The sequence below is a fragment of the Thermobia domestica genome, chromosome 2 (genome assembly GCF_964235325.1).
Source record: "Thermobia domestica chromosome 2, izTheDome1.hap1.1, whole genome shotgun sequence".
NCBI classification, from domain to species: Eukaryota; Metazoa; Arthropoda; class Insecta; order Zygentoma; family Lepismatidae; genus Thermobia; species Thermobia domestica.
The window spans coordinates 369,235,029-369,260,506 of NC_137455.1; the positions used below are offsets into that span (position 1 = coordinate 369,235,029).

At 37.8% G+C, this 25,478-nt stretch overlaps 1 protein-coding gene across 1 annotated transcript in view; it reads right to left on the bottom strand.

Annotated features, from left to right (window-relative positions):
- The window catches only part of LOC145678830 (peroxidase-like), a 209,881-nt gene that overhangs the window by 90,506 nt on the left and 93,897 nt on the right, over nucleotides 1-25,478 (bottom strand). The window contains exon 6 of the mRNA XM_081749376.1: nucleotides 8,995-9,191. Coding sequence (XP_081605502.1) covers nucleotides 8,995-9,191 — 197 coding nt within the window. The remainder of the gene's footprint in view (nucleotides 1-8,994; nucleotides 9,192-25,478) is intronic.

A 25,478-nucleotide genomic window follows, 5' to 3' on the forward strand; every position in this document is an offset into this window, starting at 1 on the left:
TAAACAACATAGGGATGATGTGAGACTTATGAGAGAAAACAATGCCATATATAAACATGTTAAAGAAACGGGACATGATATAGATTGGGAAGGTGTAAAGGGGCTAGAAAGGGAGAATAGGCCAGTGATAAGAAAATGGAAGGAAGCACGAAGAATAAAGAAAGAGAAAAGTGACAAATTAATGAACTGGACAAGTGGACTGTTAATACATGATCTATGGGATAAATTATTAGAACAAATTGAAGGGAAAAAACAAGATTGAACATATTTATATGTAATTTATAGTCATATATTTAATAGTATATATATTGTTATAGTTTAATATTGTATATAGTTATATAGAGTTTTATATATTGTTATATTTTATAGTTTATTTTTATGTCTATATATATATATATATATATATATTTTTGTATTGCTGTATTTATAGTCAGTTGTATGTAGTATAGTCTGTTATTTATTTCTAATAGGCATCGGAGGTAGATTAAGAGAAAATGTTTTAAGGCAATTGGTCAGGATAAACAACAGGTGTGTCTGGAAAAGATAAACACAGGTGGGAGGGTAATTAAGTCAGGGCAGGTGGCTGGAAGATGACGCCCGGGGAAGTCCGACCCAGGTGGCTTCCCATGCACACAAGGACTTTCACTTTTAGTATATATAACTGCGCTCTAAGATATCTCTTTCAGTTAGTGTCTGATGAAGACAACGTTACGTTGTTGAAACTGTTACACTGGAATTTAGTTTTTAATAAACAAGTGTATATACTCTGGTCAGAAGTGTTTATTATTTCTGTAGTGAGTTCCAGAGTCGTGATGGATAGAGTTGCATGTGAAATTCCTCTGAATCTGAAAAAGAGGATAGATAGGTGGAAGGACAGGAGAAGGAAAGAGATATCAAAGGAGCAGCAGATAGTGTTCTTAAGAAAGTGTCTACAGGAGAACACAACACCCAAAGGATTGAGAGTGAACAAGAAAGGTGTGCATTGTGATTCAGTGAAATACAAGAAACTAGTTAAAAAGTTAGAAAAAGAGTTGGTGTGGGACGTGATAAGAAAAAGGACCAAAGAAAATAAAGAGAGTGACAAAGTGACCAAGAGAATGTGGTCCGAGATAGTGGATAGACTATCAGTGTTTGCAAGAGAGAGTGTAGTAAAGATTTTGGAAGAATGGGAAAATAGTTTTAGGGAAAAGGAGAGACTAAGATTACGGAGGAAAGGAGAAATATTAGGATGGGAAAAAGAGAATAAGACAATTGGTGAAGAGAACAGAGTGGTAGTTATAGGAAATGTGGATCTAACGGAGGAAGAAAGAAAGTTCTTAAAACTGGGACACAAATTTAAAGTGAAAGACGAAAAAGTGGATATCAAAGAAGTAGTGTTTTCAGTAGAAGAAGCTATCATGGATGTGAAAGACAAAGAAGAGAGAGAGAGAATAAGGAGGAGAGCGGTGACGATAGTGAGACAGAATGCTTACGTTAGAAAGGGGAACCTTAGGAAAGAAGAAAGGGAGGGCTTAAAAAGACTGAGGAAGAGGAAAGACGTGGTTATTGAGCAAGCGGACAAAGGAGGTGCAGTGGTAGTGATGCAGAAAGAATGGTATGAAAGAAAATTGGATGATCTTTGTGATGAAACATACGAAGTCATAGGAGAGAAGAAGATTAAGGATGAGGTACTCAAGGAAGTGGTGGAGAATGGAAGAAGAAAAGGGTTTAAAAAGTGGGTAAAAGAAGAAGGAAGGATTCCAAAGATGAAAGGATTCCCGAAGATTCACAAGGAAGAGATTAAGCTAAGACCAGTGTTGGACTGTAGAGGAAACTGTCTAGAACCATTGGAAGAAGAGTTAAGAAAAATAGCAGAAGAGATACGGATAGGTCAAGAGAGTCATCGGGTAAAGAATACGGAGGAAGTGAAAAGAATGTTAGAATGTATAGGAAATAAGGAGAAGACAATTATGTTTAGTATTGACGTTAAAGCAATGTTTCCGAGTATAAAGAGGGATTACATAGTGAAAGTCATAGAAGATGAGATGAAAGGGAGAGAAATAAGAGACTGGAAGAAAGAGAAGATAGTGAAAGCCTTGAGAGTAATATGGGACAATAGTTTTTGTACGATAGGGAACAAACTAGTCAAGATGAAGGAAGGACTAAGTATAGGTTCAAGATTAAGCCCAGTGTTGTCAGAATTGGTGATGAACAGATGGGAGCAGAAAGTGATAGAAGAAGGTGGAAACAACCTAATATTGTTTTGCAGATACGTGGATGACTGTTTGGGAGTATGGAGAGGAACAAAGAGACAACTGGAAAAATTCGTAAAGAAGGTTGAAGATGAAGAAAAAGGGATAAGACTGGAAATGGAAGTGGAGAACAACAACATTATAAACTTCCTGGACATGACTATAGAGAGAAAAGATGGACGATTTACAACAAGATGGTATAGGAAAGAATGTGCAGCAGGAGTTTATTGCCACGAAAGAAGTGATGTGGATTACAGCACCAAAAGAAACTTCATAAGGAATATGGAGAGAAGAATAGAAGAAATAGATACTGAAGAGGAGAAAAAGAAGGAGGACATAGAGAAGTTCCACAGTTTACTAGAGCAGAACGGGTACAACAGACAGAAGTTAAGGAAGAACAGAATTGAAGAGGAAAGAAGGAAAGGAAGGAGAAAGGAGAGAAAGGAAGAGGAGGAGAACAAATGGCACGGGATAGAGAGCATCGGGGAGAAGACAGAAGTACTAAAGAACTTACTTAGAAGAGGTGGTGTGAAGACGTACAGAAAAGGAGGAAGAAGAATTTTGGAAATGATCAAGAAAGCGAAAAGTAGAACGAAGGAAATATGTGAAAAAGATGAAGGTGTAGTGTATAAAGTGACGTGTAAGGATTGTGATATGATATACATAGGGGAAACAGGGAAAAAACTTAGGGAGAGAATTAAACAACATAGGGATGATGTGAGACTTATGAGAGAAAACAATGCCATATATAAACATGTTAAAGAAACGGGACATGATATAGATTGGGAAGGTGTAAAGGGGCTAGAAAGGGAGAATAGGCCAATGATAAGAAAATGGAAGGAAGCACGAAGAATAAAGAAAGAGAAAAGTGACAAATTAATGAACTGGACAAGTGGACTGTTAATACATGATCTATGGGATAAATTATTAGAACAAATTGAAGGGAAAAAACAAGATTGAACATATTTATATGTAATTTATAGTCATATATTTAATAGTATATATATTGTTATAGTTTAATATTGTATATAGTTATATAGAGTTTTATATATTGTTATATTTTATAGTTTATTTTTATGTCTATATATATATATATATATATATATATATATATATATATATATATATATATATATATATATATATATATTTGTATTGCTGTATTTATAGTCAGTTGTATGTAGTATAGTCTGTTATTTATTTCTAATAGGCATCGGAGGTAGATTAAGAGAAAATGTTTTAAGGCAATTGGTCAGGATAAACAACAGGTGTGTCTGGAAAAGATAAACACAGGTGGGAGGGTAATTAAGTCAGGGCAGGTGGCTGGAAGATGACGCCCGGGGAAGTCCGACCCAGGTGGCTTCCCATGCACACAAGGACTTTCACTTTTAGTATATATAACTGCGCTCTAAGATATCTCTTTCAGTTAGTGTCTGATGAAGACAACGTTACGTTGTTGAAACTGTTACACTGGAATTTAGTTTTTAATAAACAAGTGTATATACTCTGGTCAGAAGTGTTTATTATTTCTGTAGTGAGTTCCAGAGTCGTGATGGATAGATTTGTAACTTAAATTTAACGTGGTGTTTTAGTGATTACACAAATTACAATTATGAGCATACTTTATGGAGATGCTCTCACATAAGGTACCCGAGCACCTTTATGCCCTGTATGAACAACTGATTTTTCGAGTTTTTTGTGAGAAAAATACTGTGAACTGAGAAACCATAACCTTTTCCATATTGTACAGGGGTATTTTCCTGCGAATAGAAGTTTCTTGTGGAATGTGTTCAGAAATTAATACTTGCAAGAATACTCTCTTAGTACAAGTATATTTTAGGCACACACGAATTTCCCCCCACCTCGAACTGTTTCAATTTCCTCACTGACAAACACTTTACCATTTTATATCGTAAAGGTCAGATCCACCGTTATTGCAACAGAGTGGTGCTTGAGCGATGACTAGAAATTCAAACTCCGATTAGTGACAATTTCAAAGTCTTGTTTTATTACAAGTGTAAACTCTTTAGTCAGTTCAGAAGAGGCGTGGATCGTGTTCAGAGTTGATGACGATGGATTTTGGTGAGTCAGAGTAGATCAAAATGGATGAGAGTGGTTCATGGTGGGTGGTGGGTCACGGTGGGTCAGAGTGGGTCACGGTGGGTGGTGGGTCAGAGTGGGTCACCGTGGGTCGTGGGTCATGGTGGGTGGTGGGTCAGTGGGTCGTGGGTCACGGTGAGTGGTGGGTCAGTGGGTCGTGGGTCATGTTTCATTGACCCACGCCAACTCTGATGGAGATGTGGTAGATCAATGGAAGAGCGCTTATCTCTGGTCCAAAAGTCCCAGGTTCGATCCCACAGTATATGAGTTTGTAGTAGACAAACATTGTATTTGTTTATTTTCTCGGGGTTTCCTCATACAACCTCATTCCATCAATTCCTTTCATAAACAAGGACGCCGATTCTGGGGGGGGCGGGTCCCGTGGCCCCCAAAGCTCATGTAGGCCCCCTATTGTATTTACGAATATACAATATTTGGCATAATTTGAATGCAATTTGTCTTGAAACCCTAATAGAAATATATATAGGCTATATAACTTCTGCATCTGAATGCCCCCTCCCCCAAATTTACAGAGAAATCGGTGCCCTTGTTCATAAACACTTACTTTGAATACAGAACAGGTGTTGCTCAAAATGAAAGAAAGGAGGGCATAAAAATAGGTTGACACAAGAGGTACAGGAAGTGTGAACTGAAATGAAAGCAAGGATAAGAATGGTAAGACAGAGAAAGAAAATACTATTTTATCGGACCTTGAATAAAGCGTTGCGAATAACACTCATAAAATGTTTCGTGTGGATTGTTGTACTGTACGGATCAGAAACGTGAACATTAAGCAATAAATAAATAAATAAATAAATAAAAACGACTGGAAGCTTTTCGAAGTGTGGGTATGGAGAAGAATGGAGAGAATAACCTGGTAGAGCGGAAAACGAATGGGAGGGTGTTAGGAATGGCGGGGGAGAAAAGAATCATCTTAGATATTCTTGAAAGAGGAAGTGAAACTGGTTGGGACATTAGCTGAGAAGGAACTGTATCATGAGGGACGTGCTACAGGGTATGGTCGCAGGAAAGAGAAGGAGGAGACCAAGGATCTTACAAAATAGAGGATCTGCCCTTACAACAAAATCTTGAAGCCATACGCCACAGTTTCGCCAATGCTACTCTGCCCACTCCGCCAATAGGGTCGCAATGTTTTGAGCCAACAATCATGGCGGAAACGAGAGTAGCCAATCAGACGATGGCGGAAACGAGAGTAGCCAATCAGACGTGCCGATGCTCGGTTTGTTTTTGGCTTCATTTATTTTATAGGATGAAGATACATATGGGCAGATCTTCTATTTTATAATATCCTTGGAGGAGACGAATGAGGCTACAATTGACAGACGATATCAAAACAGAGAAATCGTACGTGAAGACAAACAGTTTAGCTGAATACCATTGAGTATGGAAGCTTCTCAGTTGTGCTATGCGACCTACCAATAATGACAGAATACCTATAATGATAATCATGATTGAATAATGTTTCCTTTAGCCTACTGAGCACAAACGTCGGGCATAAAACAAAGAGAGCTTCTTCCTTACTTACGCACAATTGAAAAAAAATATTCTGCAATCTTTTTTTTAGAGCTTTTACATGTTTAAAAGGATTTTCATTTTTTTTTTAGCCTAAACTTGCTTATTATCCTAATTTTTTTGTGATAAACAAATTCAACTGAAGCTGATTTTAAAGGTATCTTGAATAGGGGGTTATACAAAACCCAAACATCTCTTGGAACCAATTATTCTTATTGTACTACAAGGCACTTTTGTATAAACAAAAATCAAAAGCGAACAGTGTTAAGTGGAAGTACGGGTCCTAAGTGGAAATACGAATATGTCCAATATGTAAATGTTGCCTCGTATTTAACTGTAATAATTGACGAACACAGAATTTTATCAAGGTGAGTTGAAGCAAACCAAGCTCATACCGTTTCACGGCAGGCGTAATTATTTCCTATACATATCTTCATGTGATATTTTTTTTTCAAAATACCTTGTTAAAGAACCCAGAAATCCTCCTTTGCATATCACACTGACTGTATATCAAACGAGCAGTACGAAGCTTCTACCATTTCAGTCGTATTTGTATGTTTATCCATCAGTTGCATGATAACTGTCATAAATCATATCCATTTTTTTTATGAAACTTGGTATGAGCCTTCCTTCGATTGCAAAAAAAAAGAAAAAAAAAGAAAAAAAAAGAAAAAAGAAATGAAATGAAACCTTTCAGGTTTACGTCCCATGCTTATACCAGCTAGGCTAAAGGAAACGGTGATGATGAGAAATGAATTCAATGGTGAATAAAGTGGCAGGAAACGGGAGAATCTCGAGAAAACTCACACGTGTGGTATTTGTCCACCACAAAGCCCGCCTGGTGCGAGTTGAGGTCGAACCAGGGGCCCTACGCACCAGAGGTGAACGCGCTATCACTGAGCCACCGTGACCCCTCCTCCGAATAGTTATGTTGTATTTTTGAACATAATATACATATAAAACAGTTTTCCAGTATTAACCACGTGAAAAATAATTTATTACGGCAAAGCATTGTATGTGGTTTCTTTATGATATATTGATTATTCTTACAGCTTTAGGTTAAAATTCCTCAAGAACGAAAGAGTAAATTACCCTGTCCAATTCAAAAATATTTTCCACGATAATTTTCATTAAAATATTTCGTTTTAATGTAACATGGCGTATATTTTTAACAACTTTCGTATCATTCGACTACTTGGTTTTAAAATCAGTCCTGAACAAGAAAGTAAACTCACTCTCCTCTCTTTCCTGTGTTTTAGGTGATAACTTTCGTTAAAAATAATAGATTTTGACTCAATATGGACAAGTAAGCCGAGACAATGAGAGCAAGTCAAAACTAGTCGAAAATGAGTGACAGAGAATAGATTACTCCTATTAGATAAATACAAATGACTAATAAAAAGAACGATTTTTTAAATACCCGATAATAGATATTAACTTATGTTTTGGAGGAAATCCAGAACATTTTGAGGTTTTGAATAATTTTTGGTGGAGGAGAGAATATAATGTAAAGCTGAAACTGTTCTGGTTAACCGGGAGTCCAAAAGTCTTATGTTTAATGTGTTTTCGACCTAAATGATCTTTACTTTCTGGAGCTTAATATAATCGTGATAATTCATTTTTAGTGTAGAATCAGTGGCAGCTCTTCTGGAATACCAAATCGACTAACATTTAAATTTTACAAGCTAAGAAAGAAGGGTTAATTTAAGTCTTGGATACAGCTTTCTGAAGCTGTCTGAAGCCTCTCTTAAGATGTTGCGATTTTTTTTATAAGTTCTTGATGATGAACTTTAGTTCAGAGAAAACTAAATACATGGAAGTGCATTGGGACCGTAATACAGAAAATTATGGATGCATTAATATATTAAACAATACTTTTGATAAAGTGGATACTTTCAAATATCTAGAATCAATATTAACAGAGGAAAATCATATTCACGAAGAAATTAAATGTCGACTAAAAGCAGGGAATTCGTGTTACTATTCGGTTCAAAATCTCTTGTCGTCGCGAATTCTGTCGAGGAATTTGAAGCTTAAAACATACAAAACAATAATCATGCCTCTTGTTCTGTATGGTTGCAAAACATAGTCACTTACTCTGAGGGAAGAACATAGACTGAAAGTATTTGAGAACAAGATCCTGAGACGAATATTCGGACCTAAGAGGAACGGGAATGGGGAACAGCGGAAACTTCATAACGAGGAACTACATAATTTATACAGTTTACCCAACATTGTTAGGGTCGTCAAGTCTAGGAGGCTTAGGTGGGCAGGTCATGTAGCTAGAATGGAAGAAAGTAGAAACGCTTTCAGTCTTGACTGGAAGACCAATCGGAAAACGACCATTAGGAAGACCTAGGCGCAGATGGGAGGACAATATTAAGATGGATCTCGCGGAGATTGGAATACAAAGTAGAAACTGGATGCAGTTAGCTAAGGATAGAAGTCAGTGGAGAGCTTTTGTGAACGCAGCATTGAACCTCCGGGCTCCATAGGCCATAGTTAGTTAGTTAGTTCTTGACGATGTGACTTACCTCAAAGTCCGTCAGTGGAGATGTAAAGGAAATCCCATAAAGAACGCAGTTTTTGAAATGCGCGCCATTTCTGTACTAGTAAGTTGGCAGCACTGAATGTTACACGATTTTCATCTATTGCCTTTGCGGTTAGTAGTCATAGAGTGCCGAATAGCGCATAATTGTCACCTGTTTTCTGTTCAGGTATGAATGGAGCACTTCACAACGGAACTGCGTGCTGTCACAGTGAAAGCTTATTACAAATATGGGAAACTTTGTGCAGAGACTGTTCGCTTGGTTGTGGACATTAAACCATCGGGGTGTTTTCGTATTAGTCATTCTGCGGAAAATATTGCCATCGTGAGTGATAATGTTGCTCTCTCCATGTGAAGCGCTCCATTTGTACACGTACAGAAAACAGATAACGATTATGCTCTACTCGGCGCTCCGTGAATACTAACCACAAAGGCAATAGATGAAAACCGTGTAACATTCAGTGCTGCCAACTTTCTAGTACAGAAATGGCGCGCATTTCAAAAAACTGCGTTATTTATGGGACACTCTTTAGTAGGTTACATTAAGAACTTTATATATTCGTAGAAACAATAAGGACTTACCTGATCTGCTGGTCCAAATGTACAGTCTGCACCAATTCCTGTCATGGAACGGACGAAGTTCATGCACCGTTGTCCAAAACGAGAATAGAACGGGTCATTGCGAGGTATAGCAATAGGTAAGCAGGCGGGATGACGTATACTGGGATCAATCTCTGATCCATCTGCGGAACAGCAGGTTACTCCGCTTTCATTTAAACCTGAAAAAATATTGAAATGAGTTGAAATTCTTCAGGTATCTCGATTATGCCCTTTAGGGTAGGGGAAACGATGATTAAAGATAGCGGCTCTAATTCTCACACACAATAAATAGTTTTTTTTTTTTTTTCGAAAGTGCATATGTTATTTGGCTTAAACCTTTGTACTACATTCCATAATTGACCTAGACAATTTTGGATTGTTCTTCAGGTTTCTCTATCGAGAGACTAATTTTATAGAGAATTTTGAAATCTCAGTACAGAAATTTCAAAAATAAGTATGTGTGAATTTCATTCTGTTTTCCCTTAACAAATACTGGACATCAATCGCTACGTATGGTCATTCGAAAATTTGTTTGATTTACCAATAAACAAACAACAATAAATATATTGAGAGCCATGCCCACAAAGTAAACTTCAAGCAAATCGAGACAAATCAATCCGAGCTCTAAGGGTTAAAGCTCTATTTAGGCAGTGAATGAATTAAATAGTTGAAAAAGGCATATTTATATCCTATATTACATGAGTAACAGAAGCCCTCCTGATTGGTCCAGTGGCTAATGTGCTTGGTTTTCGTGCAAAGGATACCAAATTCATTTGTAGCGAGCGTTGGACGCAATACGGCGGTTCGAATATTACTTTAGATCTACGTATCATTTAGCATGTTGGAGCTGAAAAGGGAAGTTAAACTTTAACAACAATATGTAGCAAAAATCATATATCTTTGAGACCGCGATGGCTCAATGTTAGATCGTTCATCTGCGTGGGATTTCAGATTCGATCCCAGGTCGCGCCAAGTGAGCTTGGTGGTGGACAAACATCGTGTGATTGAGCGTTCTCAGCGTTGTTCATTTCCTCCTTTACAGTGTTGCCCACGAGAGGAGAAGAGACAGGATATTCTTGATGAGATACAAGACGGAAAGCTACCTCCTATTGGTCACTGAGCGCAAAGTAGTGGAGGCAGCGCTCATCTTTGCACAGACGTGCGCGGTAAATCAGTCTACATCGAGCCGTGCCAGAGTGAAGGTTGCCTGATCACTAGTTCCACTTTTGTAGCGTCTCAAAATGTGTGCTGAAATAGCAAACCTCGCCAAGTGAGAGGTGCTAGCTGTTATACGTTTTCTTACAACAAAAGAATAGGCAGCAGCTATTCATCGGAAACTTTGTGCCATGTATGGACCAAGTGTGATAAGTGAAGGAGTTGTTCTTGAAAGGGTTCGTTCGTTTAAAAATAGAAGAACAATCATTCATGACGAAGGGAGGAGTGGCAGGCCATCAGTGGTCACTGATGAACTCGATCAGATAATTGATGGAAAAGTGCGTGAAAATCGACGTTTCACAATCTCGGAGCTTTCCGATGAATTTCCACAAATTTCCAGGATTGTGCTATATGATCTCAGCGCTTTCGTGATGATGAGGACCTGCAAGATGCGGTCATAGGTTGGCTAAAAGCACAGGCGGAAAATTTTTGTGCTGATGGAATTTCTAAGTTAGTGCAAAGATATGATAAGTGCTTGAATGGTAATGGAAAGTATGTTGAAAAAAAGAGCAAAGAAGTATTTTTTCAGATGTATATAACAAATTCTTCTTACTTACTTTGGTGTTTCTTTTTTAACCAATCGGAGGTTAGTTTCCGAATGGCCCTCGTACATCTCATGGGCAATAATACCTTTAACTTGCAAAGTATAACCATGAGATATAATCAAGGGTACCCATCAGGGGGGAAAGGTGGAGCGCTTTCCCCCCTAAAAGGAAATCGTACTTGGGAATATCGAAAACGCAATAGAATTTTTACATTAGTTACAGCAAAATCTGAAACTATATTTGAAACATTTCTCATACTTGCCCCCCCCCCCCCCGTTGGAAACCACAACATGGGCGCCCTTGGATGTAATACTGAAAGATTTCACTTTACAAATCATAGCTCGTTATGATTGTCATCAAATACGCTTTCAAATTAGTATCGAATAGATACAACGTTTACGGTTGGAAGCTGAATGGATTTTCGGAAGAGAAAAAAAAGTGAAATTTTCCCTATATTCGAAATTTCTTTGTTTTCTACAACGAAAGTTACCAAGGATCCCTATAGTTTTGGATGAACAATAAGCAAACAAGGAAAATACTGTTTGTTATGGTGCTGCCAAAATGTCTTGAGCCGTGGCAAAAATGCGAACTAAAGCTCACACCCACGCGTTGAGCCAATAAGGGTTCAGCTGTTGCTAAGCGAGAGAAAGCGAGTGGAATTCCTTCAGCCGATAGCAGCGCTTACAACGGAAGATTAGGGATCAAGTCAATGTGACATACTGCAGATTTTTTTTTTTTTAATTTTAAAAGTACATATTGTGATATCAACTGTAACATATAAGTAGATAAAAGCATGACACTGAAATTATGTTGCATCTGTTTGGTCGCCGGAAGGTATTGACTAGGGCTTTAAAATGCAAAAGTAGGTTGATAATGAAACAGAATAAAATAAATAAAAGTTACAGGCCACCGCACAGAACCCTTTCTCTCTCACTTATAGGTATCAAATTGAATTACGACATGATGCTGTTATTAGGGAACCATTTACGGACGAAATGTGCTCAAAATTATATTAAGCATTTCCGTTTTCTCAAGAGCAATTTTTTTTTTTTTTTTTTTTTTTTTTACCATATTATAACATAAATAATGAAACTGAAAAGGCTTAATTTCATCGGTTGAGTTGCTTTTACTGTAATATCAACAACATTAATATCATTTTCTATAGCAAGTTACAACAAAAACATTACATTAACCTTATTTATTACGTGGGGACATAATTAAGGTATTATCCTACACTGTTTAACTTAAATTTTACAAGAAATTTTGTTAAAAAGTACGTCTATCAGAAAGTTTTTATTTTTAAAAAAAGTACTAGGTATCAACTGAAGTCAACAACAACCATCTTTGAATTAATTATAGCATCACATGTGCTTGTTGAATCTATATATCTATTGTTATATTATTTGGCGAAGCATGACAATAAAAATAAAAGGTTATTTCTAAAAGGGCATTTACCCCTACAAGAATTACCTCAAGATTTGTAATGAAGTCTGATTTGATTATAATTCCAAATAGGGTTGCCATTTTTAAAATTAAAAAAGCGGGTGATTCTAAACTGTAACTGATGTGAAAATGTGTATTACAAATACTGATCTAGGATCCTTCGGACCATTTTCCTTTTCTCTTTATTTTTCTAACGAAACTAAAGTAAAGCAAATTTAGATTTTGTCTTTAATGTTTTATTAAGCTCAACAGATATGAGTCTCGAATTGTTGTATTACAGTAAGATATTTGTAATTGAAAGGATATCTGTAAGGCTATTGTTCATTTTTTTTTTAAAAGAAGCGATATACGGCATATATTGTTCATAAGGTTTTCTCTCTAAGAAACACAAAATAATTTCTAAATTTTTATCATAAGAAAGATAAAACATATTTAGGAGTCTTGATCCATTTCATAGAAAATTTCAAATCATTTTTAGAAATTGCTATTTGAAATTGGACTAACATATCAAATTAACATGGTTTTACAATACAGGCAGGGCCGTGCCGTGGGGGGGGGGGAGCGAGCGGGTCAACGGCCCCGGGCGCTGAAGTAAAGAGGGAGAAAAATTCGGGAGAAAAAAGGAAAAAAGACAGGAAAAATTGCTTGGAATCTATATATGGGGGCTCCGTCGTATACTCTCGCCCCGGGCGCTGATTTTCCACGGCACGGCCCTGAATACAGGGTAGCCCAAAAGTAGGTATACAATCTCTTACTGACCGGTTCATGACATTTTATATAACTTACTTGTTGTTATCCATAAGGTAGTGTCTTAGTTTCTTTATTATTTGTTCTTATTCTGTTTTCACTCATACTTCAAGTTTGGAACAGAACTAATTATCTTAATAAACTAAAATGTCAAACTTGATCAATACAGGACTGTATATCTACTTTTGGCCACTATATATAAAATACAGCATAAACATTTTAAAAGAAAAAAATATTAATAATGAATCTAATCTAAACAAAAAAAGCTATGGATACCGTAATTCAATTTGCAATCATTTCTGAATACATAAAGACTAGATGAACACATAGACTAGGTAAAAACATAGACTTGTTCAACTGAACTGGACAGAACGGTCATCAAAGGAAAACGCACCTATGAGATCATACATTAGTATTCATGGGTTGAACCAAAATGTGTACGATTATGCCACATTTTTTAAAAATGTATTTTCACTCCCTTTAAATTTCTTTAAACAAATCTCTATTGCATAAAATCTCCAGTCCAAAAAGCGGGTGGTTTTTCGTGATTAAGAGAAGATTAAGAGAGCGACGAATATAGGACCTGAAAATCGGGTGGTATCCGCTAAAATCGGGTAATATGGCAACCCTAATTCCAAATGAAAGTTGGTGCAACTGCCACTCGAACCTTTCTTCACGTGACGTCATTCATTAATCACCTCGTTTGGTGTGGGTGGTTGCCAAGGTGTGGGAAACCCGGGTTCAATTACTGGCCGGAACTCATGCGGTTCGGATTCCACGTTATCAATAGGTTTTGTCTCATATAGCCTCACTGCTGAAAAGAACGTTAAACTCAAAATCAACTCAACTCAATTATTTTTGCCAAAAAACAGTGATGTTGCTGTAATTATTGGTAGGTATACACCGAACGACAGTTTTTTTTAAAGAAATATATTGTATATCCCAAGGATGTTATAAAATAGAGGATCTGCCCATATGTATCTTCATCATATGAACTTAATGAAGTCGAAAAACAATTGAACATCGTCTGAGGCGGCACGTCTGATTGGCTACTCTCGTTTCCGCCATGATTGTTGGCTCGAAACATTGCAATCTTAGTGGCGCGGAGTGGGCAGAGTAGGTGTGGCGAAGCTGTGATGTATGGCTTTACGATTTTCTTGTATGGGCAGATCCTCTATTTTATACCATCCTTGGTATATCTTCTCTTCTCCCCTCCCTCCATTATATACCTTATTTTAATACAGTGAGCATGAGCATTTAGGGTTGACAACTTTTGAACGTGGAAATACTGGACACCCTCCTGAAATACGTATACTCTTTAAGGTTGAGCCACCATCGGTCGTCAAAAATGTAAATAACCTGAAAGTGGTTACTTCACATAAAATTGGAGCGATTCAGAGTTCGAATTTAATAACTTTATTTACTTTTGAAACATTTATTAAAGTTACCTACTTATTCCAGTTTTGGTTGAGTCGACACATGTAATTTTTGTATTCTACCATCAATAATAATACATAGTATTTAAAACAGAAAAGTAAATATAATAATTGGCAATAATAATAATTGTAATTACAGCATGCACAAAATATACTTGAAAAGTAAGTCTTACCAGCTCTGCTGGAACTGGTAATGTCTCATAATGCCAGCATTACTTATACTGGATCTTGGTGTATTATTTAATTGGAAGATGTAGCTGAGGATGAAGCAGTACTAGCTGGGCTCTTGAAAATATACTTTTGTTCACCTTTAGCAATTTTGATAAGTTCAATTAATTTTCTTGTTTCCAACTCTTCAACAAATTCCGCGCACGACACGTCATTATTAAAGCGAATTATAAGCTCTGCTTTAACCATATTCATCGACAAACTATTCCCTTCGTCACTTCAAAATAATCTGTGTAGGACTAGTAAGAGGAAAAAATTAGTTGACATTTAACGTTCGGTTTTGAGGTTGTACCAGATACCGGAGAAGGAGGTCAAAAACCGAACTGTAAGGTAAAATTCCGGACGGTTGGTAACTGTAAAGATATTGCTGAACTACAAAAATTGAAGGCGGGTATATGGCGTATACCCGGTACACCCTACATTATAGCCCCTGCTAGTGAATTGTGCAAGGTTGTTATAAAATAGAGGGTCTTCCCATATGTATCTTCATCCTATTAACTCAATGAATCCAAAAAAAAAAAAAAAAAAGAGCATCGGCACTCTCATTGATTGGCTACTATCGTTTCCGCCATGAATGTTGGCTCAAAACATTGCGATCTTATTGGGCGGAGCGAGCAGAGCAGGAGTGGTGAAACTCTATGGTATAGCTTCTTGATTTTGTTGTATCCTCTATTTTATAACATGCTTGGAAATGTATAAGCTCCGTCTTGACAATTAAAAAATCGTGTTCCTTCATGACTAAGTGGCTAACGCGGATTATCACAGGTTCGTTTATTGCTGGAGATATTAGTCTTCGGATACAAAGAAGAACGAGAAGTTGGGATACGACTTTTAAACACTAGGATCCGCCTCATACAGCCTTGTTGCTGAAGACACTAAACTACAATCAATTAAAATTTCTAAATAAACTCTGGTAGACAATAAAAAGGATCACGCACTATAAGTTTCTAATTTCCTCCGGTAGATGTCAGCCATTAGAGGGTGTCTGCTACAATGTAACTATGCGAGGTGTGTAATTTGAGGTCACCGTTATACTTGAAGATGTTAATTAACTACATTAGAGGTAAATTCACACATTGTGTGCCGGTCTCATGGCGTGCTGTGGCCCACAAAGTTTCTTTTCAGACTTTAGCATTGAAAATTCATTGGGCTGTCTTTCTTATGTAATTCACACATAACGTGTCGTGCTTGTGCCATTCCCATGCCGTGTCCCGACAGGTTGTCTTGAAGAGAGACCAGCCCGATCGTGACTCGTCGACCGCGGTCGTTTGGCTTTCTTCGTAGCACACAAAGCAAATCTACAACTTCTGTCTGAAAATTTCGGTGAATGTGTCGATATTTCGAACGGATTATTGTCTTGCCTGAAATTGCAGTTACTGTCCTTGGAAGTAATCCCAGTTGATGGTAATGCACTGCTGAAGACGGCTGTAAAATCCTGGAAACTCCTGGCGTGCTTCTCTTTACGGATTACCTTCAGCTTAGTCCTAACATTACGTTGGATATCCGAAAACCTCTGGCCCTTCAGGGCTGATTTAAATTTGGGGAACAAGGAAAAGACTAGGGGAGTCAAGTCTGGGAGGTAGGGTGGGTGATTGAGTGACACAACTGCTCTGTTGGGAGGAACTGTTGCACCGGAAAGGCAGTGTGTGGCTGGGCATTGTCGTGGAGTAGAGTCCAGTCGCCTTGTTTGACGTACTGGGGGCATACCCACTTGATCTGTTCCAGCAGACGTTTCAGTATTTCCACGTACGTAGCGGCATTTAACGTGGTATTTCAGGGAGAAATTCTTTATGACTGAGACCCTCGAAGTGAAGAACACTAAGAGCGTTGTCTTGACGCGGGATCTCTCACTTCACCTTCTTGCTTTTCGGCGACCCTGAACCCCGCCACTCCATACTTTGGCGTTTCCCTTCGGATCGTACCTCAGGCACTAGGTCTCGTTGCCCGTGGCGATGGTTGTCAGAAAATTTAGGTTTCGATCTCCGATGTCGATGTGGTTCCCCATAGGCATCAAGCCAAAGTTGCATTTGTTCCGGCGTCAAAATGTGGGTCTGAGTCGGGAGCAAAGCTTGTGTTTACTTAAGTCCTGGGTCTTTATGAGGTGGGCTGTCTCACGACCAATTCCCATTTCCTCCGCTCTCATTCCTATCACACAACAATCCTGGGCCAAAAGTTCCCTCACTTTGTGTACGTTGTATAGGGTTCGTGCATTCATAATACTGTACGTAAAACACTTGTAATATGTCTTGACATGTATTTCGAAGTGCCAAACCCCTTTCGAAAATCCAAAGGGTGTCAATTACTCTCTCTTGCCCATGGCTCCTACAGTTGTGCCCTTTAGGTTAATGAAGAGGGATGATGAATGAATGTGAAGGATTATGAAATTAAATATTGTGTGCTCTCCCACCAGGAACCGAATCCGGGACCATGTATACCAAAGGCACATGCACAAGCCATTAGAGAGTACGATATTTCGGTAAGAGTGCACTCTGTGCAGAACAAATGATCTTAGGTATCTTTTAGTTTCTTCCCCAATCTTGCAAATTGTGTCTTGTTCTAGCTTGGAGTTAACCTCGAATGCTCCATCTCTACAACTTGCGTAACTATGAACGAATCGAACCTCAAATAGATTTTTTATCAAAGTGTTGCTTGCTGTATTTAGAGGACTCTTTCTCTTATAAGAAACATTGGAATGCAATCTACATGCTTTTAGCACTTTCCTGTTAGCAAATTTTACATATGTTTTTAATAAAATAAAATTGTCTTACACTAATTTTTATAATCAAAATTAAGTTTTGAAAAGAAGACTAATTTAATCTATTAAATTTAGACACTTGGTGTCTTTTGTATTCAAGCCAGTTTTAAATTAGTTACATAAAAATTTATTTGTAGAATATAATAATCCCCGAATGTGGTTTTAGGCATAATAAATATATCTATATAAATAAGATTGAAAAGCATTATGTTTGTGTGACTAAATTTCCTGAACCGCCCGACCGATCTCGATCAATTAGGTTCGAGGTTGGGCTGGTTTCAGGCTGTTCACCTTGATGATAGAGCTAAGGGGAGGAGGAGGGGGTATTAAAAATAAATAAAACTTAATAACTCCTGAACCACTCGACCGTTCAAATTTTCAACATAGATGAGGTTCAGGCCTGGCATCGTTTTTATGATTTAAATTTGACGGAGCAACGAAGGGGAGAAGAAGGAGGGAGATATATATATATAAAAATCAATTTATATAACACTGAAAGTGACTATTTTTGTAACTTAATAACTCTTGAACTATTCGACCGATCTTAATCACATTTTCAAGATACATGAGGAGCGGATCTGCAAACACTTTTGTAATTTCATTTTAACGGCAGATCCTAGGGTGGGGGAGGCAGGGAGACGTATAAATAAAAACTAACAAAACCTAATAACTTTTGAACCACCCAACCAATCTCGATCAAATTTTCAACATATATGAGGATCGGACCTTGGGTGTTTTTTTATCGTTTCACTTTGACGAGCCAACCTAGAGGAGGGGGAGGGGAAGATACATGTAAAAAAAAAAAAAATTAAATTAAAATGACTGCTTTTGTGACTTCATCACTCTTGAACCACCCGACCGATCTCAATCAAATTTTCAACATACATGAGTTTAGGGGCAGGGATTACTTTAAGCTATTCATTTTGATGATGCAGCGTAGGGGAGGGAGAGGGACAGAAATTTAAAAATGATCAAAAATGACCGATGTTAGTGTTGAATTCATAGTTTTCGGAGTCGATGAGGCAAACAGTGACACTTCTGATGCTGTTTCAATCCAAGTTCAGCCCTGATAGTTGGGGAGATGGGAGGGAAGGGAAGGGGGATAACATTTAAAAATAATTGAAAATGACTAATATTAGTATCGAGTCCATAGTTTTAGGAGTAACTGAGATTATCAGTGACAATTCTAATGCCGTGTGCCGCAGCACGGAGAAGGGGGAGCTATATATAATGTAGGAAAGAGGGAGGGGGAGAGAAATTTTAAAATGATCAAAAGTGACCGATGTTAGTGTTGAATCCATAGTTTTCGGGGTCGATGAGACAAACACTGACACTTCTGATGCTGTTTCAATCTAAGTTCAGCCCTGGTAGTTGGAGAGGGTGAGAGTACAACGGATAAACATTTAAAAATGATCGAAAACGACTAATATTAGTGTCGAATCTATAGTGTTAGGAGTAGCTGACATTAACAGTTATAATTCTGATGCTGTGTGGCGCAGCACGGAGAAGGAGGATTGGGAAGTATATAGGGTAAGTTCGGCAAATAACGCCAGTCGGGTAATAACGCTATTTACAGCTTTCCACAGTGCTAGCATAAACACGTGGTTCGTAAGGTTTCCGCTTATGAGTGTGTGATAAACAGTGGTGCCTGTTGTCTTTGTAGATACAAACACTAGAGGTCAGCCAGGCATCTGTAAAGAGAAACTGGTGAACAAATGTTGACGTGACAGCCGCGGAGCAGAGAAAACAGCTCGAAAATTTTTAGTGTGTCAAATGGGGTAGGCGAATTGTTTGGGTAAAAGTGAGATTTTACTATTACTAAAGGTATGCGTTGATAGGGCCGTACTTGCATATTATGCTATAGATAAAATATGCAGGACCGCTATTCTTCGTATAGAAATAATGGCCAAAACAAAATATATTGTTTCTGAAAATAGCGCCACTCCGTCTAATCGCTAATCGAAACTAATACTGGTGTTGAAAGTTTGCTTTTCTTTGTCTAGAGGTAGAGCCGGAAAAGTCTAGTTTTATGCTTTCATGGCAAAACACTCGAATATCGTGTGCAGAAAGGCGGAGAATTTGAGCTATGGTAAACTCATGCGTTTCAACAGAACTATATGAGCGAATTGTATACGCTATTGGGAAATACACTTGATGCTATGAATCTTTTGTGACAATCCTGAAGTAGAATAGAGGGGGTTCATACGCGTGGGAAAATTTTGGCCTAATTTTGGCCCTAAACTGGCCTAAACCAGTATGTTGCTATGCTAGAATAAGGAAGTATACTCTTGGACGCCTACCAGATGTAAAAACAAGATAAAACATGCCTTTTTTCGTCTCCTCATCTTATATTGTTTAGTTATTTGAACCCCCGCCACCCCCTGCTCCTCCTGGAAAGCCGAATATGTCGGAGGCAAGTTTCGACAAGCCTTTAGTTGCTATGTTCATTGCCTTTTACGGCTACCACAGGTACCCGTGGGAAAATTAGTTATCACGAACGAAGCTTCCCAATTGATTGATTGATTTTCGTCTTTTCGTTATGTATTGAATAGCTATTTTAGACCTTTACCCCCCAATCCTTTGATATTCAGTGATCGAAGCACTCCAATTAGATTGGTCTTCGTCTTCCCCGCGCAAGACAATTACTTCACGATTTAGAGTTGAATTAATCCTTGCATGAAAAAAAATAATTTCACGTATTGATTTTAACGTAGGTAGGGAACTGGGATCGACATTCCCCGGAACCCCCTTACTCCTCATGGAAAGCCAAACAGCATAAGCGATTTAGCCGCCTGGTCCTATTCCCCCGAAATGTCTGTAGATTATGAACTGAAAGCATGATATTCAAATGATTCTTCTCAGCAGATTGTATGAAATTGGTCTTAGTTGCTAAGGTAAATATTATATGTCATGATTTTTTTTAAAGAGTGTGATTAGACACAGTATATGAGTCTCATAACGAAACACATACCCATGCAAAATCGTGTTGCTTAGCCCCTTGGTCCTATTCCCACAAAGTGTCTGTAGAAGACGTGATATTCAAATGATCAAAGCTTCTCACGAAATTGACTTAGTTGGTAAGGTAAATATTGTATTTCACGATTTTTTTAAGACGTGGGACAAGAAACCATATATGAGTCTCATAACGAAACACATACGTATACACTCCTCCCTCAGACCTCCTGCGAATGGATTCCAATGAATGAGCATATTCTAATAGCGGAAGCTTCTCATAGCATATCATATTGTTTAAAAACGTAGGATGTGAAATGTGTTATATGGATATTCACATGATGTCTGTTATGACAAGTAAATCGATATCATTTCCTGGAATTGGGTGGCAAGTTTCGACAAGCCTTTAGTTGTTATGTTCATAGCCTTTTACGGGTACCACAGAAGTTCGTGGGAAAATGTTTGTTGCTATGCTCATAGTCTTGGACGCCTATGTTCATGTAGAAACAAGATGAAACATGCCTTTTAGGGTTACCATCAGCTATAGGTTCATGAAAAAACATGCCTTTTCTATTCGTCTTGTATTGGTTAGCTAATTTGAATTCCCAAGCCCCGCCCCCTCAAGCAAAGACTCTTGAACGGCTACCGGATCTTCATCAGAGTTCTTTCAGTTATCACGATTGAAGCATGCCAATTGATTGTGTTTTCAGCTTAAAACTGTAGTGTGTGTTTTGTGCTTTCAGTTATTACGATTAAAGCCTACCAATTGATTGTGTTTACAACCTAAAACTGTAGTGTGTGTTTTGTGATAGCGGTCGTTCTTATTAAAATAGGTAAGTAAAATATATATATATGTTCTTTCTTCATTTAGTTATAAAGGCAGTTGAAAGAACAAGTGTATTTATTCATAGTTCCGTTCATGTTCTAACATTTAAAAAAACAGACACATATGTGAATGTCTGTTTTGCTAGTCTCTTTCTTTCTCTGTTTGTTAGCACATTGAACTCCATCTTAAAATCGTTTAGTTTCAAGAGCAACAGATAAGATGCAATTGTCAAATGTTTTGATGATTCGTATTGCAACTAGATAACAGACTGACTTAGTTAAAAACACATACATATAAGTGAGCTTGTATGATGCTTCTGTTCGCTGTACGTTGATTTCTAAGAAAATGATAAGATGGAATTCTTGAATGTTTTCTGGCTCGCATTGCAATTATATATCAGTTGACGCAAGAAGTGTCTGTAGACTTGGTGTTTTAATTTTGATAATATGATGTATACCTGTCTGTCTTTCTGTCTGTAAATGAAATATTTGAACAATGAAGAGTTTTACGTCCAACAATAAATCCAACAAGGTCTGTCTGTCTTTCTATGTCGGCTATGCTAATGGAGACGGTGGTGATGAGTTGAGTTGATTTTAGTTTAGCGTCCCTTTCAGCAGCGAGGCTATATGAGACGTGGACCTACTGATTAACGTGGAATCCGAACCACATGAGCTCCCCGCCGGGACGGTGGTGATGAGAAATGAATGAAATGTTGGAAAGGAAAGAGTTGGATTAAATTCACGTACACAGTGTTTGTCCACCACAAAGTTCATTCTGATTGGAACAGGATTTTGAACCTACGATCTTTCATGTATACGGTGTTTGTCCACCACAAAGTTCACTTGATGGGAACAGGATATTGAACCTGTGGCCCCATACACCAGAGGTGAACGCTTTACCAGTGAACCACCGTCACCCCCAAATCCCCCCGAGCTAAGATCTAACGAGAGAAACAAAGAAATGAAATCTGAATTTTACGTCCCACTCTTATGACGATTAGGCTAATGGGAAATCTTTAAGTTTTACGTCCCACAGTTATGTCGGCTATGCTAATGGAGACGGTGGTGATGAGTTGAGTTGATTTTAGTTTAGCGTCCCTTTCAGCACCGAGGCTATATGAGACGTGGACCTACTGAATTAAATTCACGCACACGGTGTTTGTCCACCACAAAATTCATTCTGATTGGAATAGGATTTTGAACCTACCACATTTCATGTATATGGTGTTTGTGCACCACAAAGTTCACTTGATGGGGACAGGATATTGAACCTGGGACCCCATACACCAGAGGTGAACGCTCTACCAGCGAATCACCGTCACTCCCAAACCCCCCGAGTTAAGATCTAACGAGAGAAACAATGAAATGAAATCTGAGTTTTACGTCCCACTCTTATGATGAAGAGGCTAATGGGAAATCTTTAAGTTTTACGTCTTACAGTTATGTCGGCTATGCTAATGGAGACGGTGGTGATGAGTTGTTGAGTTGAGTTGATTTTAGTTTAGCGTCCCTTTCAGCTGCGAGGCTATATGAGACGTGGACCTACTGATTAACGTGGAATCCGAATCACATGAGCTCCCGCCGGGACGGTGGTGATGAGAAATGAATGAAATGTTGGAAAGGAAAGAGTTGGATTAAATTCACGTACACGGTGTTTGTCCACCACAAGTTCATTCTGATTGGAACAGGATTTTGAACCTACGACTTTTCATGTATACGGTGTTTGTCCACCACAAAGTTCACTTGATGGGAACAGGATATTGAACCTGTGACCCCATACACCAGAGGTGAACGCTCTACCAGTGAACCATCGTCACCCCCAAACCCCCCCGAGCTAAGATCTTGGATTAAATTCACGTACACGGTGTTTGTCCACCACAAAATTTACTTGATGGGAACAGGATATTGAACCTGTGCCCCCATACACCAGAGATGAACGCTCTACCAGTGAACCACCGTCACCCCCAAACCCCCCGAGCTAAGATCTAACGAGAGAAACAATGAAATGAAATCTGAATTTTACGTCCCACTCTTATGACGATTAGGAATAATAATACTCTGAACTCAATAACACATCATCTAAGGGTGGTTGATGTTTGGGGGGTCTTCAGGGTTGATATCGAGACACGTAAAAATAATTTAAAATGAACGATACTAGTGTCAAATACATAGTTTTCGGGGTCGCTGTGTTCAATGATGATACTCTGAACTCAATAACACATCATCGAAAGGGGTTGATGTTTGGGGGGTCTTCAGGGTTGATATCGAGACACGTAAAAATAATTTAAAATGAACGATATTAGTGTCAAATACATAGTTTTCGGGGTCGCTGTGTTCAATGATGATACTCTGAACTCAATAACACATCATCTAAGGGGTTGAAGTTGGGGGTCTTCAGGGTTGATATCGAGACACGTAAAACTAATTTAAAATGAACAATAGTAGTATCAAATACATAGTTTTCGGGGTCGCTGTGTTCAATGATGATACTCTGAACTCAATAACACATCATCTAAGGGGGTTGATGTTTGGGAGGTCTTCAGGGTTGATATCGAGACACGTAAAATAATTTAAAATGAGCGATAGTAGTGTCAAATACATAGTTTTCGGGGTCGCTGTGTTCAATAATGATACTCTGAGTTCAATAACACATCATTTAAGGGGTTGATGTTTGGGGGTGTTCAGGGTTGATATCGAGACACGTAAAAATAATTTAAAATGAACAATAGTAGTGTCAAATACATAGTTTTCGGGGTCGCTGTGTTCAATGATGATACTCTGAGTTCAATAACACATCATCTAAGGGGGGTGGGTAAAGTTGGGGATATTCAGGGGAATAAGTATAAAATTCACGTAGAGAGCGTTTATACATTAGATAATACACTTGAAGCAAACTGTGAACATACATTTGTTTCACTCCCGTGGAATACGCAAAAAGTTATAATTCATTTTAACTATTGAAAAGGTATGCTATTTTTCCCTTGAAACTTCTGCTTTTTCCGTATAACTAATTGAAATTATGTGTATATATACTGTTTATATTTATTTGGAATATGTGTATAAGTAACGAAATGCATTTCTTTTTTATTTTAGGTTGAATACAAATATACGTGTATCAGACTTTCCTTATCCTTACCGATATTATTATTATTATTCCTTCGTTAAATACTTACATATAACCCTTTTTATTTATTTATTCGTATATTCTCTTAAACACTTTTATTTATATTCCATTTTAAATAATACTTATATTCTCTATTCACTATTTATATATATTCACTATTGGAAATTTTTTTTGCATTACGTATATACATCTGGGGGGTAAAATGGAAAACAAGTGTACGCAAAAGTTATTAAAAGAGATCACTGCATTTATTAATGACATAGAAGAAGAAGAAGAGGAAATCGCAATAAATAAAGAGACGCAAGTTCTTCTAAAAGAAATAGATGCCGTAATCGGAATAGAAGAAGAAGATCATCATGAAAGGAAGGAAGAAGAAGATGAAATGAAGAAAGGTACACAAAAGGAGGAAGAATTTATAGAAGAAGAAGAAGAAGAGATGATCATCAATACCGAAGAAAAAGAAGAAGAAAGAGATGCAGCTAGTGAAATTCAATTTGCAGAAGAAAAAGAACAACTATTAGAAAGATTGGAAAGTGCCGGTAATAGAATGATAACAGAAGAAGAAGAAGAGGAAGCATCCGTCCGTATTGCCCAAATTAAAAAATGGTTAGAAGAAGAAACAAAAGAAGAAGAAGACGTCAAAGAAAGAACAAAAGAAGAAGAAGAAGAAGAATTGCTAAATTTAACGTTCTCCCAAATAATAGGAGAGACTTACAATGAGGAAGAGAAGACAGAAGAAGATGAGTTCTACGAAACTGAGCTAGAAAAATGGATTACCAATTTATTTCCCAATCCTGAAAAAGAAGAAGATGATCAGCAAGAAGTAATATATCCATCAATTATGGAAATATTACCTGAGGCTAATACAGAACATACAGAAATAGAAATCGATTTAGACGAAATAGAAAAAAGAATGGACGAGTTGCTATCCGTATTTGCAGCAGAACGAAACTCAAATGTGCAAGTAGGATTTGGAAATAACAGCCGTAATGATGAAAACAATAGATTTCATATAATAGAAGAACGTAGAAGACAATACAGAAGATACAATATGGAGGGTACAATGCTAAGATTCCGTCTAGCCCCCGTGCGTGCAGGTGACAATCCTTTTACTGCAATTGAAACAAGTCTACGTGCTTTAATAGATTATTTGCTACGTGATGTGGACCAGCATGATTACGTAGGAATAACAATCA